The sequence below is a fragment of the Haliotis rufescens genome, unplaced genomic scaffold (genome assembly GCF_023055435.1).
Source record: "Haliotis rufescens isolate VD_foot unplaced genomic scaffold, xgHalRufe1.0.p SCAF_7, whole genome shotgun sequence".
NCBI classification, from domain to species: domain Eukaryota; kingdom Metazoa; phylum Mollusca; class Gastropoda; order Lepetellida; family Haliotidae; genus Haliotis; species Haliotis rufescens.
The window spans coordinates 56,755,272-56,772,279 of NW_025964361.1; the positions used below are offsets into that span (position 1 = coordinate 56,755,272).

The 17,008-nt window shown below is 41.3% G+C and overlaps 1 protein-coding gene across 1 annotated transcript; it reads right to left on the reverse strand.

Moving 5' to 3' along the window:
- Window positions 1–3,164: 3,164 nt before the first annotated feature.
- On the reverse strand, window positions 3,165–14,717 carry LOC125376260. Its single transcript, XM_048388320.1, has 3 exons — window positions 14,452–14,717; window positions 8,362–8,480; window positions 3,165–3,533 (listed from the first exon to the last, which is right to left on the reverse strand). Exons 1-3 carry the CDS (start codon window positions 14,524–14,526, stop codon window positions 3,422–3,424), a joined length of 306 nt encoding a protein of 101 aa, XP_048244277.1. The 5' UTR covers window positions 14,527–14,717; the 3' UTR covers window positions 3,165–3,421.
- Between the last annotated feature and the right edge of the window lie 2,291 nt (window positions 14,718–17,008).

The following is a 17,008-nucleotide window of genomic DNA, read 5'->3' on the forward strand; positions in this document are numbered from 1 at the left end:
CTTTAACTTCTTTTGATTAGTATACATTCTTTATTTCTTTACACATTTGAAGCCACTTTGGTTTTTTTGCTTATAATATGTTTATTGATTGGATAAAAGTTTCACACACTGCAAAAAGAAAACGGTATATTGACTTTATTTATTGAAATTAATATTATTATTGTTGTTGTTGTTGTTATTGTTGTTGTTGTTGTTTTGTGCATCATCGCTGTGCAGAGTTAAACTATCAATAATCATCAATCGCTACACTCTACAGAAAGATTGATAAAACCTTCCATTCTTATTTATCCAAAAAGCACCTTGCTTGAAGAGACACGTGGGTATCCATTCAGAAAGTGGTAATAATTATGAAAACTGCAGGGCAAAAGAAAGTATAAATTTGAAAATTGGATTTGACAAAAAAAAATACAAACCTTATCAAAACCTTACTAGGCTGAAAGCAGTCACGGAAACACTGTAAACTTGAGGTCCAAAACTACGATACCCCTATCAAATTCAAAACCATTTCTTGTGTGTTTCACTTTCAGCCACCATCAAATGTAGATGTAAACTTTCTTTTGCCCGGCAGGTTTTCAAGCACAATAATCAGAGGTACATGACGCAAGGGGGTAACTGCAAACGAGTCAGCGGTGTGGGACAGTTCTTATCAAACTAGTGTCATAATATGTCAAGAGTTACCAGCGGTGCCGAAGCTCACCCTTATTCGGCGTTATTAAACGTTAGTCTGCAAATCCAACTAATTTGTCATAAACCCATCTTCCCGAGGCGAGTTAACTGTTAACTGACTATAAAAGTCCCGTTTCCACTCTTGCAGGACCAGGCAGGAATTATGGAGTTATATTTTAGCTGGACTACAGAGTCTATGAGTCCAATCAAAATTAAACTTGAACTAAACAACCGGTTCGTAAACAACATGGATTTCAACATGCAGATTTCGGGCGACCGCAGGATCTGCAAAGCAAATGTACTGCCGACAGATATTTTGCAATTTTTTTCATGTTTTTAATCAAAGTGCTCACTTGATTTGAGGGGTAACACCAGTTTTATGACAATATACATCTTGACTATCGACCAGATCGTCTTGACTGGGCGCCGCCATTTTGTTTGAAGCAAATGCAAGCGGTATGAAAGGTGGAATCTGATTGGTTCATAAAAGGGACTTTATTTGTAACACCCACGGGTGGCGCTATGATGGAGCCTTGAAATTCCAGCCTAGTTCGACAAGGGTGGAAACTAGACTTTTATTGTCAGTTTGCTCCCTTGCCTCGGGAAGATGTCGTAAACCACACCATCCAACACTCTGATATGGCACAATGAGTTTTCATTAATATTTTGCATGAAGAATTTATTGAATTTGGGTACTTGGGTACTGATGAAGTTGGTAGTTTGTAATTTAATGTTCACGAGGGGAACTAACCGAGGCATGAATGTTGAATTAAACGAAATTACAGCATTTATATAATTCGCTTTCACTTAAGACATACCAGGCACACGTGATCCTAGCATTTTAAAAATGGAGTCGGGAAAACCCAGACCAGTAAATATGTTTTGATTGATTGCAGCGTTCAATCATTACGTTACCCGTGAAGATCCGAGTTAGAACATGCCTTCAGCAACCCATGCTTGTGGTAAGAGGCGACTGACGGGATCGGATGGACAGGGTGATTTGTTCTATGCATGTCATCGTATTCCAATTGCGTGGATCGATGCTCATGATATCAATCACTGGATTGTCTGGTCCAGACTCGATCATTTACAAACCGCCGTCATATAGCATGAATATTGCTGAGTGCGGCGTTAAACAACAAGCAAAACCAACACCATAATGTGAGTTTCCACATCTTTAAGCGTGAAGTGAATTACATATATCGTCTCATAGTCTAGCAAGCATTTCAAACTTTTCTTATTTCAGAAACATTTCTTTGCTAATGGTATTTTGTAAAATATGGAAACCTTGTCTATGAAGTCATACGTGTTAATGATTATTCTCAATGATATCTACAGACATTAGGCATCAGATGTATGTGGGAGTAATGATGTCATCGACCTCGTTAAGTGATAACGCATGGATGGTTGATTGGTTGGTTGGTTGTTTTACGCCGCACTCAGCAATATTCCAGCTTTATGACGGCGGCCTGTAAATAATCGAGTCTAGACCAGACAATCCAGTGATTGATATCATGAGCATCGATCCACGCAATTTGGATCGATGACATGCTTCAACCAAGTCATCGAGCCTGACCACCCGATCCCGTTAGACGCCTCTTACGACAAGACAAATGTATTGTCAGTTTAACTATGGCAAATAAAGCTAAAATGTCCTTTGTAGCCCCCTGTCTTTGACAAGTGGCATATACTGAAAACGATGAACACAAATATTGTGAATATATGTATTTATTCCAAGCATTCATTCAGTGTGACACAAACACACAGGAGCATTGTAGGCGTTAATATCGTGATTTACATTGGAGTTCTTAACCGTTTTAAACCAAAATATTGAAGAGAATACTTACTTATACATATGATAGGAAACACTCTTAGTCAGTTCATGTCGCATATATCCATAGCATTATACTATATTAACAATCTACACAAAGACCCGTGGAACTTCCTGGGTGGTGTTTGATGCGATCCTTTGCGTTGCTCCACGACATCCGGGTGTTTTACAAGCGCAAATGTGGAGAGAACATCTAATCTAAAAACATTCCACTACCAATCCATTAAGTTCCACATCCTACTACATCTGGTGCTTCATGAGAAGCGGTTCATCACAGTGCACCTGGCGGGACCACCTGACGGGACCACCTAAAGGGACCACCTAAAGGGACCACCTAAAGGGACCACCTGGAATAACATACTGCTTATGATGATCGCTCTAACCCCGTTATCAGGACCGTCCAGATTATCAATTGTCCGGACTTACGAATCCTTTGCATGAAGTTGTGTCTCTTGTATGTTGACGTTCCCAGTAGCAACTGCCGAAATGTTTCCAGAGTGAGTGAGTGAGTTTGGTTTTACGCCGCTTTTAGCAATATTCCAGCAATATCACGGCGGGGGACACCAGAAATGGGCTTCACACATTGTACCCATGTCGGGAATCGAACCCGGGTCTTCAGCGTGACGAGCGAACGCTTTAACCACTAGGCTACCCGACCGCCCCAAATGTTTCCAGAAAACGGGGTTTCCGATATATCATCGTATGTATGTACGGACCCCGCTTTAAAACAAAATCCATTCATAATGTACAAACAAATTACCTATCAGAGAATTAATGGACCTAGCTAACTTGCCTGACAGTAAACTTATAACTGTAACATTCATTCCTTGAAGCGTATGTGAGCATTTAGTCCATAGTGTCTTGTACGTAATTCGACTTCACAAGGTGTGGTGATTACTCCCCTTTGGTAGGTGGCGCTGGGGTCTAACGTCCAGTTCTGGTGGAAGCGCACTGGTAGTCAAAGGTCACGACGTTGCTTGGGCCAGGCTTGATGTTACTGGTCAGTTCGCACGAGGTGCCCTCTGGACATTGGCAGCTGCAAGAAGTTACAACATGATTTGAAAATGTTCATTCTCCTAATCAGTGTAATCATTTATTGATGGCGGTATGGCATACCCTAGATTTGTTTATTTGCAATATTCCAGCTATATGACGACGGTCTGTAAATTATCTGGACTAGACAATCCAGCGATTGACATCATGAACGATTGACATTCGATACGATGACATTCATCAACCAAGTCAGCGAGTCTGACCACCCGATCCCGTTAGTCGCCTCCTAAGAGATAGGATGCTGAAGACCTATTCTATCCCGGATCTCCACGCGGGCATCTCCTAGAGTGTGTTAAACATACGTAGTGTGGAACTACAAGGCATTCACAATCTAGTTCATCTTCTTCACGCCATCAGGGGGGCACGGGTGGCCCAGTGGTCTAAGGGCTGCGATTCGCTGTGCAGAGTTGCGTCCCTTGGGCACGCCAGAAACCTATGATTGTGGGTTCGAATCCTGGTTTGCCCAGGACATGTTTCTAGGTTTGTCAGCACCATACCCGTGCTCTTAGGTTTCACAGAAGTGGTAAACGTCTGAGACCTGCATCCCTTCGGGCTTTGCTCCCACGTTAAGCTGACACACCGTGATATGACTGGAATACTGTTAAAAGCGGCGTTAAACCCAACTCACTCACTCACGCCATCAGTGAGACAGGCCCAGAACACCTGGTGTCACCACTGTTAAACACTGAGGCAGATTAAAATTATTCTTTTAGATGTTCACAATTAGAGTAAGCTATATGATTATAGCTTCCTTTAAAAAAAATTCAAGCCATATCCCGACATCGAATACCATAAATAGTCTTCACACATTGTACCTATCTGGACATTCAACACCGATCTTCAGCTAGACGACCACTTGACAGGTGACTAAACAACTTGACTACCCTAACATGAAAAGGTATTATTGTGTCAAAAAATGTCTTCTTATATCTCCCTCAAACCATAGCAAGGGTGATGTTATAAAAAATAATAGAATATTTTAAAACCCTTTTCTTTCAAACTTATTTCTGGGTGTCAAATAATAACTTAGTTTGTTTGTTAAGTAAAAGTGCTCTCGGCAAAATCAACATACCAGAGCAGTTTGTCGTAATTATGTTCGTTCAAGATAAACATTCGAGATAAACGCGAGTCTCCATGTTCATTTGTTAATCAATAACCCCCAGGATGTTACGCATGCGCACATATAACCGGATATGATACAGATTTGTAACAGCCTTTTTGCCGTCGCCTGTTGGCTATCAATAGGCGACGGCCAAAAAGGTTGGTACAAATGGTGAGGTGAGGTGAGGTGAGGTGAGGTGAGGTGAGGTGAGGTGAAATGGGGTTTAACGTCGCGTCCAAGATTATTGCACTTATATAGCGACGTGCATGTACGTGTGTGTATTTGTGTGGCTGCTTGTACTAGTCCGGACTGATGCCGATAGTGCTGAGATACCATGCCGCAGTTTAACATGAATACTCCACTCAGACACAGTATACTGACTCCGAGCCGACCAGTCCTTGTTTTAGCCCCTTAATGCCGAGCGCCAGACAGGGTAACAACAAGCTATGACGCGGCCGGGGATCGAACCACCGGACCTTCCGCTCCCCGGGCGGACGCTCTAACACTAGACCACGGAGGTGGTCTTGGTACAAATGGAACAACAGTGGAATCCGTTTATTTTCAAGTTTTACTGACAGTGAATACAGCTACGTGAGCCAAGGTTTCATCTCATCACAAACACATGCAGTAGGCTGTCCCTGCAACATAGGATCTCCACTGTCACAGTGCCCGAGTTACGCAGACAAGGGCTTTGGAAAGCATATGATTTAATTCCTTTATGACACCTTTCTCAACACAAGCAAAGCCTCTGATGAAGAAATCATTGAAGTCTTCACCGACACACGTTTTCACACATAAGTGGGCTTCGGTGAAAACATTTAATAACTTTCTCTCCGTCATACCATAAATATATTCATCTGCGTTTCCGATAGGCGTGCGTAAGTCTGCATAGAATGGAGTCGCTGAGGTACCACAAGACGGATCGGCGTATAAATGAGTCTGACAACTACTAAAATCAAATTTCTCCGGAAATAGCATGCCTTTGTTTTGCTGATATGACGCCAATTATTGATAAATCTTCACGTCTGATATGCATGCATTCAGTTCTCGCGAGATCTAACGAGAAGCCGCCATACTGATCCTTTTTTCGTCATATCGGCTCTAGACACATTATCATAATGTGTTTTGATTAAGTATAATACCGGATGCCGCGAGACATTATCCCGATTGTTTAGACGAGTTCCTGCATGAAACTGACCTGCAGGCCAATTGAGAATGTTTCATTGAAATCCGATCTTTTTGGATCTAATGGGACATGTTTGGAACTCCTCGTGTGTTGTTTTCCAACAGGTTTATCACGGGCTCGCTGACATATTTAATTTTTTAGAAATTTATAACTTACCAATACTTCATATTTCAGTATATCAATAAGTGTATTTAACCGAGATTCATACGTTAAACTTACCAGTTTATTCGAAAAACGTAGGTTAATTGAATGAGTGAATATATATTGTACATGTTGTATATTTGAATTTTCAGGGACTCATATTGTTTTGTTTTTTATGTCACAACATCATGAATTAAATAGTTTTACAGTGAAGTGGAAAAGTGACGTATGTTGGCCCTTGTGCTTGGTTTGGTTTGGTTTGGTTTGTTGTTTTACGACGCACTCATATTCCAGCTATATGACGGCGGTGTGTAAATAATCGAGTATGGATCAGACAATCCAGTGATTGATATCACGAGCATTGATCCACGCAGTTGGGATCGATGACATGCATCAACCAAGTCAGCGAGTCTGACCACCCGATCCCGTTAGTCGCCTTTTACGACAAGCATAGTCACCTTTTACGGCAAGCATGGGTTGCTGAAGACCTATTCTATCCCGGATCTTCACGGGTCCTTGTGCTTGGTGTCCTCCGTTATATTAAATAAAGGCACAGAACCCTTTCCATTTTCATAAGGAATCTCTGTCAATAACAGTAAACTGTACGATTCCCACTGTATCATGTTCAAAAGTCTAAAAATGTATTTTTTTGTAAAGTTGACGGTTGACAAGAATTTGAAATATTGGTATGAAAATGATCAGATATGTTCATATGACCTACATTATGAGATTTGTGTAAGGCGACTATGCTTGTCGTAAGAGGCGACTTACGGGATCGGGTGGTCAGGCTCGATGATTTGTTTGATGCATGTCATTGAATCCCAATTGCGTAAATCGCTGCTCATGATATAAATAATATATATTATCCCTTCTTCCTGAGGCAAGAGCGTCCACTAGCCTTTTTATCAAAGTCTTGTTTCCACCCTTGCCACATCAAGCACGCTTTCCTGTGCTAAAGATGATTGGACTATCGCACATATCTATAGTCCAATCAGAGAGCGTTTCACAAAATCAACATCCACGACTGGTACATATTCGTACGAAAGTGATTTACCGCTGCCTGTCTTTGTCATCTTCCCGAGGCATGTGAGTTAACTGACTATAAAAGTCCAGTTTCCACCCTTGCCAAACTAGGCTGGTACTTTGGAGTTACATTTTGGCTGGACTAACGAGTCTATGCAAAGTCCAATCAAAACCACTCACCGAAATCGAAAACCGGTTCGTAAAATGTCGTTCAGATTTCGGTCGATTGCAGGATTTGCAAAGCATGTGCACCGTCGACAGGCATTTTCCAAGTCTTTTCATGTTTTTAGTCAAGGTGCTCACGTGTTTTGATTCACTTCGCTATGCAAGACCCGTTTGATCGCAATATATAGACTTGATTATCGATCAGATCGTCTTGACTGGGCGCCACCATTTTGTTTGAAACAAATGCAAGTGATACGAGAGGTGGAATCTGATTAGTCTATAGGAGAGGCTTAGAAGGGGCATAACTCGTAATAACCACTGGTGGCGCTATGGTCGAGCCCAGGAATTCCAGCCTAGTTCGGCAAGGGTGGAAACTGGACTATTAAAGTCAGTTAACTCCCTTGTCTCGGGAAGATGGTCTTTGTTGACACTAATATGTCTTTGTCATCTTTTAATCCCCTCAACATTTGCCTGTATTTATCTTGAAAATCGCGAATGTTTTCGTTATCTGATCGACTAGGTCGTCGTCTATGGCAGTCGCCATCTCTGTAAAACCATTCGAGAAAAGAACAGCGATCTGATTGGATATCGCGTTCTCATTACAAGGGGCACAACTCGTGATCTACGCGAGGTGGCGCGAGGGACGAGCCAAGAAAAGTGGCCTTGGTGTGGCCAAGGGTAGAAACTAAGATTTGATATAGGCTAGTAGATATACACGCTTGCCTCGGGAAGATTTGATTGTCCAGAGTCGATTATTTATTTATTTTGCCGACGTGTAGCTGGAATATTGCTGAGTGCGACAAACAAACAAACATGGGCAAACCCGAGCAGAACGAGATTCCCGTACGACGACACGGTAGGCCGTTTATGGGCTGACACCACTAAGGAACAAATATAAATAAATCACCAAACATTTTCTCAGGCATCCAGCATCTCCAGCTAACGATTATCTTTTTAAGTGATTGTAAGTTAAGGTTTTTTTCTGGAACACTTCAGCCAATCAAATTATGGAAGACATGACAACACACACATACAACTCAAAACAAAATAAAAAGTCACGATTTTTTCGTAAAACTATAGTTAATCTGTCATGGTTAGTGGTTATTTAACACACTCTTTCAAATGTTGTGTTCTTTAACTTGTATTGAGTAGTATATATCTAACTGCAGGGAGGTGATTGAAAGATATACTTACTTATCTACAAACCGGCAGAGTTGTCTGTTGGGTGTGAGAGTCGGCCTCCAGCCGCAGACGGCCCACCTGCATGGGGTGTTCATATCACATTGGTCGGGCTGCTGGGCCAGCACCGATAGCTGGAAACAATCAGCAGAGAGTGAGTGAGTGGGTGAGTGACATGGTTTGAACGTTTCTCAATCTCATTAAAATAAGATTTTAGTTCTTGCTACCGCTAAACAAAGATCTGAGGACATCCCATTACGGGTCACGTCAGAACGACCTTAAATCCGACCAATCAAAGCGTCGCTTACCAGATCATGAAAGTGACAGTCAGAATCATGCAACCTCGAAAACGTTAACAGTGTATTCCGAACGACTGATTCCGTCAAAATTATCGTCTGTCTCCCGCGGGATAAACATTTGAACGGAGGGGGCGTTGCACAGTACGTGGGATGCACTGCCACACTGTCTCAACCTTATATTAGACATTTTGGAATGTTCGTTTGTTCAGTTTTCAAAATTTTAATCGAGGACTGTGTATACATATCTTTCAAGGTAGTCTGTAATGGAAGTCGCCAGGTTTAAACGAGTGCCGTAAAGCTCGAGAAAGCTACTTTCTAATTGGCTGATGTCGACATCATGTTAGTCATTTCAGTGGTCGGTCAAAATTCGCGAAAGGTCGTTCTGACGTGACCCGTAATGGGATGTCCTCAGAGCTTTCTTTAGCGGCAGCGAGAACTATTTCAATTATAACACGTCGAGCTAGCTTTATTGCGGAGGAAAGCAAAACAGACGCAGTTTTGTATTGCTTTCATACTCGCCAGGACGGTTATGGGTCTCAAAGACTAAGGAATGTAAGGTATTCTCTCCGGTCACGGATAAGGGAGGCAACTCTGTAGAGTGAATTCCGGATCCTTCGATTATCAAAGTGCCGCCAAAGAGGTTAACCACCACGACCTGTGTTACTTCTCTCCCCTATTTGATTGGCATTGATATACCTGCAATACTTCATTTAATTCATGATAGATTTACGTTCAAGTGAGAACAAAATTTAAAAAAGACATTTTAGACATTGCCGGTGTCCTGTGTCTGAATGATCTATCGCCGGTACCTGGTGTCTGGCTGGAGAAAATTGCCGGTGTCCTGTGTCTGGATGGAGAACGTTGCGGGTGTTGTGTGTCTGAATGAAGTGTTTCCGATGTCGTGTGTCTGGATGGAGAACGTTGCGGGTGTTGTGTGTCTAAATGAAGTGTTTCCGATGTCGTGTGTCTGGATGGAGAACGTTGCGGGTGTTGTGTGTCTAAATGAAGTGTTTCCGATGTCGTGTGTCTGGATGGAGAACGTTGCGGGTGTTGTGTGTCTGAATGAAGTGTTTCCGATGTCGTGTGTCTGGATGGAGAACGTTGCGGGTGTTGTGTGTCTGAATGAAGTGTTTCCGATGTCGTGTGTCTGGATGGAGAACGTTGCGGGTGTTGTGTGTCTGAATGAAGTGTTTCCGATGTCGTGTGTCTGGATGGAGAACGTTGCGGGTGTTGTGTGACTGAATGAAGTGTTTCCGATGTCGTGTGTCTGGATGGAGAACGTTGCGGGTGTTGTGTGTCTGAATGAAGTGTTTCCGATGTCGTGTGTCTGGATGGAGAACGTTGCGGGTGTTGTGTGTCTGAATGAAGTGTTTCCGATGTCGTGTGTCTGGATGGAGAACGTTGCGGGTGTTGTGTGTCTGAATGAAGTGTTTCCGATGTCGTGTGTCTGGATGGAGAACGTTGCGGGTGTTGTGTGTCTGAATGAAGTGTTTCCGATGTCGTGTGTCTGGATGGAGAACGTTGCGGGTGTTGTGTGTCTGAATGAAGTGTTTCCGATGTCGTGTGTCTGGATGGAGAACGTTGCGGGTGTTGTGTGTCTAAATGAAGTGTTTCCGATGTCGTGTGTCTGGATGGAGAACGTTGCGGGTGTTGTGTGTCTGAATGAAGTGTTTCCGATGTCGTGTGTCTGGATGGAGAACATTGCGGGTGTTGTGTGTCTGGATGAAGTGTTTCCGATGTCGTGTGTCTGGATGGAGAACATTGCGGGTGTTGTGTGTCTGAATAAAGTGTTTCCGATGTCGTGTGTCTGGATGGAGAACATTGCGGGTGTTGTGTGTCTGAATGAAGTGTTTCCGATGTCGTGTGTCTGGATGGAGAACATTGCGGGTGTTGTCTGGATGGAGAACGTTGCGGGTGTTGTGTGTCTAAATGAAGTGTTTCCGATGTCGTGTGTCTGGATGGAGAACGTTGCGGGTGTTGTGTGTCTAAATGAAGTGTTTCCGATGTCGTGTGTCTGGATGGAGAACATTGCGGGTGTTGTGTGTCTGAATGAAGTGTTTCCGATGTCGTGTGTCTGGATGGAGAACGTTGCGGGTGTTGTGTGTCTAAATGAAGTGTTTCCGATGTCGTGTGTCTGGATGAAGTATTGAGGCGCAACGGACTACGCAATACCAAGCCGTCCTTGTGCTAGAGTGTTGTTAAGAACCAGTTTCTCGTAACCAGTTTTATGTAAATTATTTCTTGCTCTCGCTTCCTCCCACGTTTTCAAAACTATTCTACGAGGTCAGTGGGTTGAATTAACACGCTGATATTATATGGGTTCGTGGACAGACTGCAATCTCATAAAAATATGTTGAAGTCATTTATCTTGTCATACAGTCTTGTGGAGAGTTTTTGTCACTCTGAATCGATGTTCATAGCTATAACTACCAAAGCTGATGAGACGGCTTCACTGGTCTCTTTTATGTCTAGTTGAGGGGGATTTGACCATTATTGAACGATATCAGATCATCGATATGCCAAAAGTGAGTGAGTTGGGTTTAACGCCGCTTTTAACATTATTCCAGTTATATCACGGCGTGTCAGCTTAATGTGGGAGGAAAGCCCGAAGTGATGCAGGTCTCAGACGTTTACCACCTTGGTGAAACCCATGAGCACGGGTATGGTGCTGACAAACCTAGAAACATAATTGGGGCGAACCGGGATTCGAACCCACAATCATAGGTTTCTGGCGTGCCCAAGGGGCGCAACTCTGCACAGCGAATCGCGGCGCCTTAGACGACTGGGCCACCCGTGCCCCCTGATATGCCAAAAGCTTAAGTTTAACGTATGGCTAATTCACGCGTTTTGATTTTTCCCGGAACGATATCACAAAGTCCATTTCATACGCTTAAAGAAACAGACCAGCATGAAGGGGAGCACAATTGGTTCACATAGAGATGCTTACTTCTTACCTAAATTTATCACCCCAAAATGTACTTAGATGTTATCAATGAGGAAATGAAAAATTTCAAATATTGATCTCAGTAAATTTCAGGGCTCAATTCCTTTTATATTGGCAAAAAAAGTCTTGAATGTTTGAAGATAAAGATGTAAGTACATCTAATGCATGTCCACCACGTTAAGTGACGGCCCATGGATGAGGGAATGGAGTTTTCCCTTACGATTGTCATATGGGATGGTGGTATAGAGTAGCCAACCATATGTTTCGACATAACTGAACTTGGTTCTTTTCATCGATCTAACCCACTCAGCCACCGATTCTTCCACAAAATGGTCCGACAACTGGTAATCTGTGCCAATTTACACTTGTCAGAGGGGTACACAAAGTACATGATCTGGACTACCAGTTGTCGGAAGTCATTTTGTGGAAGAGTCGGTGGCTGAGTGGGTTAGATCGTTCATTGTCTCAAATACTTTCTGTGAATATAAAGTGAGTGAGTGAATGAGTGATTATGGTTTTATGCCGCTTTTAGCAATATTCCAGCAATATCACAGCGGGGGACACCAGAATTAGGCTTCACACTTTGTACCCATGTCGGGAATCGAACCCGGGTCTTCGGCGTGACGAGCGAACACTTTAACCACTAGGCTACCCGACCGCCCCTGTGAATATCAAGAAAACACTTCCTTGATTGCAGAAAGTGAGTGAGTGAGTATGGTTTTAGGCCGGTTTTAGCAAGAATCCAGCAATATCACAGCAGGGGAACCAGATATTGTATCCATGGGGGAATCGAACCCAGGCCTTCGGCGTGACGAGCGAACGCTTTAAGCACTAGGCTACCCCACCACCCCTGCTGTAGTAAGGATTATGGTTAATCTTTGAGACAGGTATATGGGACGCGGGCCTTCGGCGTGACGAGTGAACGCTTTAAGCACTAGGCTACCCCACCACCCCTGCTGTAGTAAGGATTATGGTTAATCTTTGAGACAGGTATATGGGACGCGGGCCTTCGGCGTGACGAGTGAACGCTTTAAGCACTAGGCTACCCCACCACCCCTGCTGTAGTAAGGATTATGGTTAATCTTTGAGACAGGTATATGGGAGAAATCATCTACGTTATAAGTAGGGATCAATTTGATAATTAAAATCAAGATAGGATAACATGGTTGCATTTGACACTGCTTTGAACAGAATATCAGTTATATCACGACGTGTCAACTAACTGTGAGAGGAAGCAAAGATTTCACTATTAAATAAGTCCATCACCAAATGGAACGAAAGTTTTCTGTAAAGATGGCATTGTTAAGAAAATACAGTGTGTGTAAGAGACGAAAATTGAAAAGGTGACATCACGTTGTAGCGTTGTCAACTATGACGTCACAGAGATGGATGTTTAATTTTATGGCAGTAACTCGTATTACCTGTATGCAATCAAAGGGCTCAATATTTCGCAACTTCAGTAAATTGGAGTTGTCTAGAATGGAATCTTAACGGTGCATATTCATGCTAACGCTTATGTTAATCGATCAATCGGGGAACATGAAAGCGATCAGACAGTCAATCAAAATTTAGAAATCATTGATCACAACTCTGCAACTTCCCTCTCATGTCTAAATATGACCCACTGACGTCTAAATATGACCCACGTCTAAATATGACCAACTGACGTCTAAATGTGACCCACTGACGTCTAAATATGACCCACTGACGTCTAAACATGACCAACTGACGTCTAAATATGACCCACTGACGTCTAAACATGACCAACTGACGTCTAAATATGACCCACTGACGTCGTTAAACATACGTTACCGTGAACAAGTTAGGACAAACTGTGAACTAAGTAAATCCATTACATCGTTATATACTGCAGGGCAAAAGAAAGTATAAACTTTGGATTTGACCAAAACATTACAAACATATGTTAATCGATCAATCGGGGAACATGAAAGCGATCAGACAGTCAATCAAAATTTAGAAATCATTGATCACAACTCTGCAACTTCCCTCTCATGTCTAAATATGACCCACTGACGTCTAAATATGACCCACGTCTAAATATGACCAACTGACGTCTAAATGTGACCCACTGACGTCTAAATATGACCCACTGACGTCTAAACATGACCAACTGACGTCTAAATATGACCCACTGACGTCTAAACATGACCAACTGACGTCTAAATATGACCCACTGACGTCGTTAAACATACGTTACCGTGAACAAGTTAGGACAAACTGTGAACTAAGTAAATCCATTACATCGTTATATACTGCAGGGCAAAAGAAAGTATAAACTTTGGATTTGACCAAAACATTACAAACATTTATCAAAACTTGACGAGGCGTAAAACAGTCGCCGAAACACTACAAACTTAAGAGCCAAAACGCATCTATAATTCCCCTATGAAATACATTACCACCGAATTGTCATTTCATGTTTCTTTTATTTTTTGCCACCATCAAACATGGGTGTATACTTTCTTTTTTGCCTGGATGTTTCTACTGTCTTGTCAATAGTGTGTTATGAAATAACCATGGTTCAGTAAACTACGTTCGTCACGAACACGCTTATTACGAACTGACGGATATAACGAACTTTATTTTAGTCCCGGCCATTTGTTGTATATATGCTGTATGTATGTATGCTTATAACTAACTATGGTTATTACGTACTAAAATTAGTGGTCCCTTTGTCTTCGTTATAACCGTAGTTTACTGTATTTGGTAATAATTCGAATCCTCAAGGTCTTCAAAGAAAATTAAAAATAAATTTAATTTGAATAAATGAATAAAATTCAATTTAAATTAATAAATTCAATTTATATCAATATAACTAAAATTCAGTTTAAACGTTCTTACCGAGTTAAATTGGGAGGCTCCGGCGATGGTAATGACGACAATCAGACTTCCGAGCACTTGGGTGAAGCTTGACATGTTGACGGAATGGCAGGGATCCTAGAACACCGGGAAAAACTACTACCCGCAAATCTGGAGGGATGGAGAATGGAACTGGTCTTTTATATACGTTTTGTGCACCGAGAGGTGCTGACCACCTACAATTTCGTCACGTGGGTCAAGCTAATGGTAGGCGTCATGTCTTGTTTATCAGAGGCAGCAATCAGAGCACCCGACAAATAGAGTTAACTTCAATATCAACCGGGACATGGTCCTTGTTTTGTTAAAACTTGCGTTGTTCTACTGGATCGTCAATGTGTATAATGCCTGTTAAATGATACATGAGTGAAGAAGACGACGACGAAGAAGAAGAAGACGAAGACAAAGAAGATTTATTGTTCATAAACATCCACAGGGGCCAGGGTACAAAACATGAACATGACTAATTAAACATTGACATACACAATAGAATACAAATATTGCTATGAATATATTGCTAGAGAGGAGATGCAGATTTCGTTCCCTGAACATTTTGTGAATGAATGAGATATTTTTTTGCAAAAGGCTCTGTTGGATTTATAAGTATTTTTTAGAAATATTGGGTGCATAGCCAAGGTGGTTGATGAATATAGTTCCTGTCTGAGGTCTTTGTACACAGGACATTGTAACAGGGAGTGTTCCTCATCTTCTATTTCATCAATATCACAGAGGGTACATATTCTTTCTTCTGTTGGAGTGTTTCAGTATCTTCATCTCTCAATTTGAAGGTCGTGAGCACTGAGTCTTAGCCTCGTAACTGCTTTGCGGTGTTCTAATGCGGTGGTTACTTTCAGATATGGTTTAATTCCGAATTTGTCTCCTATTTTCCCGAGGTGTCTGAGCTTATGTGGTATAGTGCATGGGGCTTGGTCAGTTTCACTGAGGTATATGGACATGTACTTTTCATGTACAGTTTCCCTAACTTTTCTAGAAGAGATGTTATTGTGAGCCAGATCAGGGAAAAGGTAGTTGAGTAGAGTATTTATTGAAGAGGTCCATGAGTTCAATGTTTTATCTTTATTGAAGGCGACAGTGAGTAATCTATCATTCTTCACATCTAATAGCCGAATGAATATTGAAATGTTAAGGGGATAGAGTCCAAGTTCTGCCAGACAGCCGATGTTACTTGTTCTGCGAGGAACTGCTAAGATAATCTTTGCAATCTTGATGCTTAATGAATTTACTTGCTGTTTAGACCTGTTTTGTAGAACGTCTTGGTGTTTAATGAGTTGAGAGCCCCACACCTCTGAACCATATGTTGCTATTGGAGCGTGTCATACACTTCCATCAGTTCGTCAGATAAGTCAGATGTTTGTTCGAACTGAGCCGGTTAGTAACCGCATTATAAACCGCGACGATGTTTTTGTTAAACAAATGTAGAAAAAAATATCATATTAATATCCAGACGAAAGCATCTTTTATATTATCTATCGGCTTAAACAGTTAGTCGTCCAAATATGTTTATTTGATTGTTGACGTCTATTGACAAATCTTGACGCTCAGGAATCCTAAATAGTGTTGACGGTGTCGGAGATAATGTACGCTGTTCATGAGCGGAAAACAATTATGACAGAGACATCCGCGTGGGGAACTCTACGGTTTCAGGTTTATGTAACTCTGTGTAGAGTGCAAGGGCACTTTATTTGATTTTCGTTGCAAATAATCTTAATAATTTCAATAAACTAGTACAATTATACGGTGGTCTTTGAGGGCTATTTACCTTTTTGAAATTTCAAGATACTAAGTTAAAATTTCAAGATACTAACTTGAAATCGGAAGATACTAAGTGTAAAATTTCAAGATACTAAGTTGAAAATTCAATATATTATGTTGAAATTCAAGATGTTATGTTGAAATTTTATGATACTTACTAAGTTGATATTTCAAGATAATAACTTGAAATTTAAGGATAATAAGTTGAAATTTCAAGTTTTAAACATTTCAAGGTTGTTATTTTTATCTTGAAATTTCAACTTAGTATATATCTTGAATTTCAAGTTAGTATCTTGAAATTTCAAGACAAAAAAACAAAACAAAATGGCACTAAAGGGCTTCCGTACATTTACAATGTTTTTGTCAGATAAATATAGTCATGTTTTTAATAACTGCCTGGAGCATTTTAGTGCCAAAACTGCGAATATAAATTAAGTGTTGATTTTGTAAGAAATCAATAACTTATGTAAGAAGAGCTTTATTTGGTCGGTAGGTAAGAAACAAATGAACAAAAAGAAAACTTCATTTCCGTTCTCCAAGATGTTGTTTGAAGTTGATTCCATGTGTGCAGATTTATGGATCCGATCTCTTCCTTCTGAGAAGATGTATTTTCAAAAATAATAGCTACACTTATAGTTATATATATAGTACAATTATACGGTGAAAGAATATCCAGTGTCCATACAAAACACCCAATTCACTCACCCCACACCCACGATTTAAAAAGAAATATATAAATAAGACTGTCCGGTCCCCTACAATTGAGCCT

Coding starts and splice junctions, on each gene's coding strand:
- LOC125376260 (XM_048388320.1), bottom strand. CDS start 14,526: ATGTCAAGCTTCACCCAAGTGCTCGGAAGTCTGATTGTCGTCATTACC. Junction 8,481..14,451: donor GAGCCTCCCAATTTAACTCG/GTAAGAACGTTT, acceptor GATTGTTTCCAG/CTATCGGTGCTGGCCCAGCA. Junction 3,534..8,361: donor CTCTGCCGGTTTGTAGATAA/GTAAGTATATCT, acceptor AACTTCTTGCAG/CTGCCAATGTCCAGAGGGCA.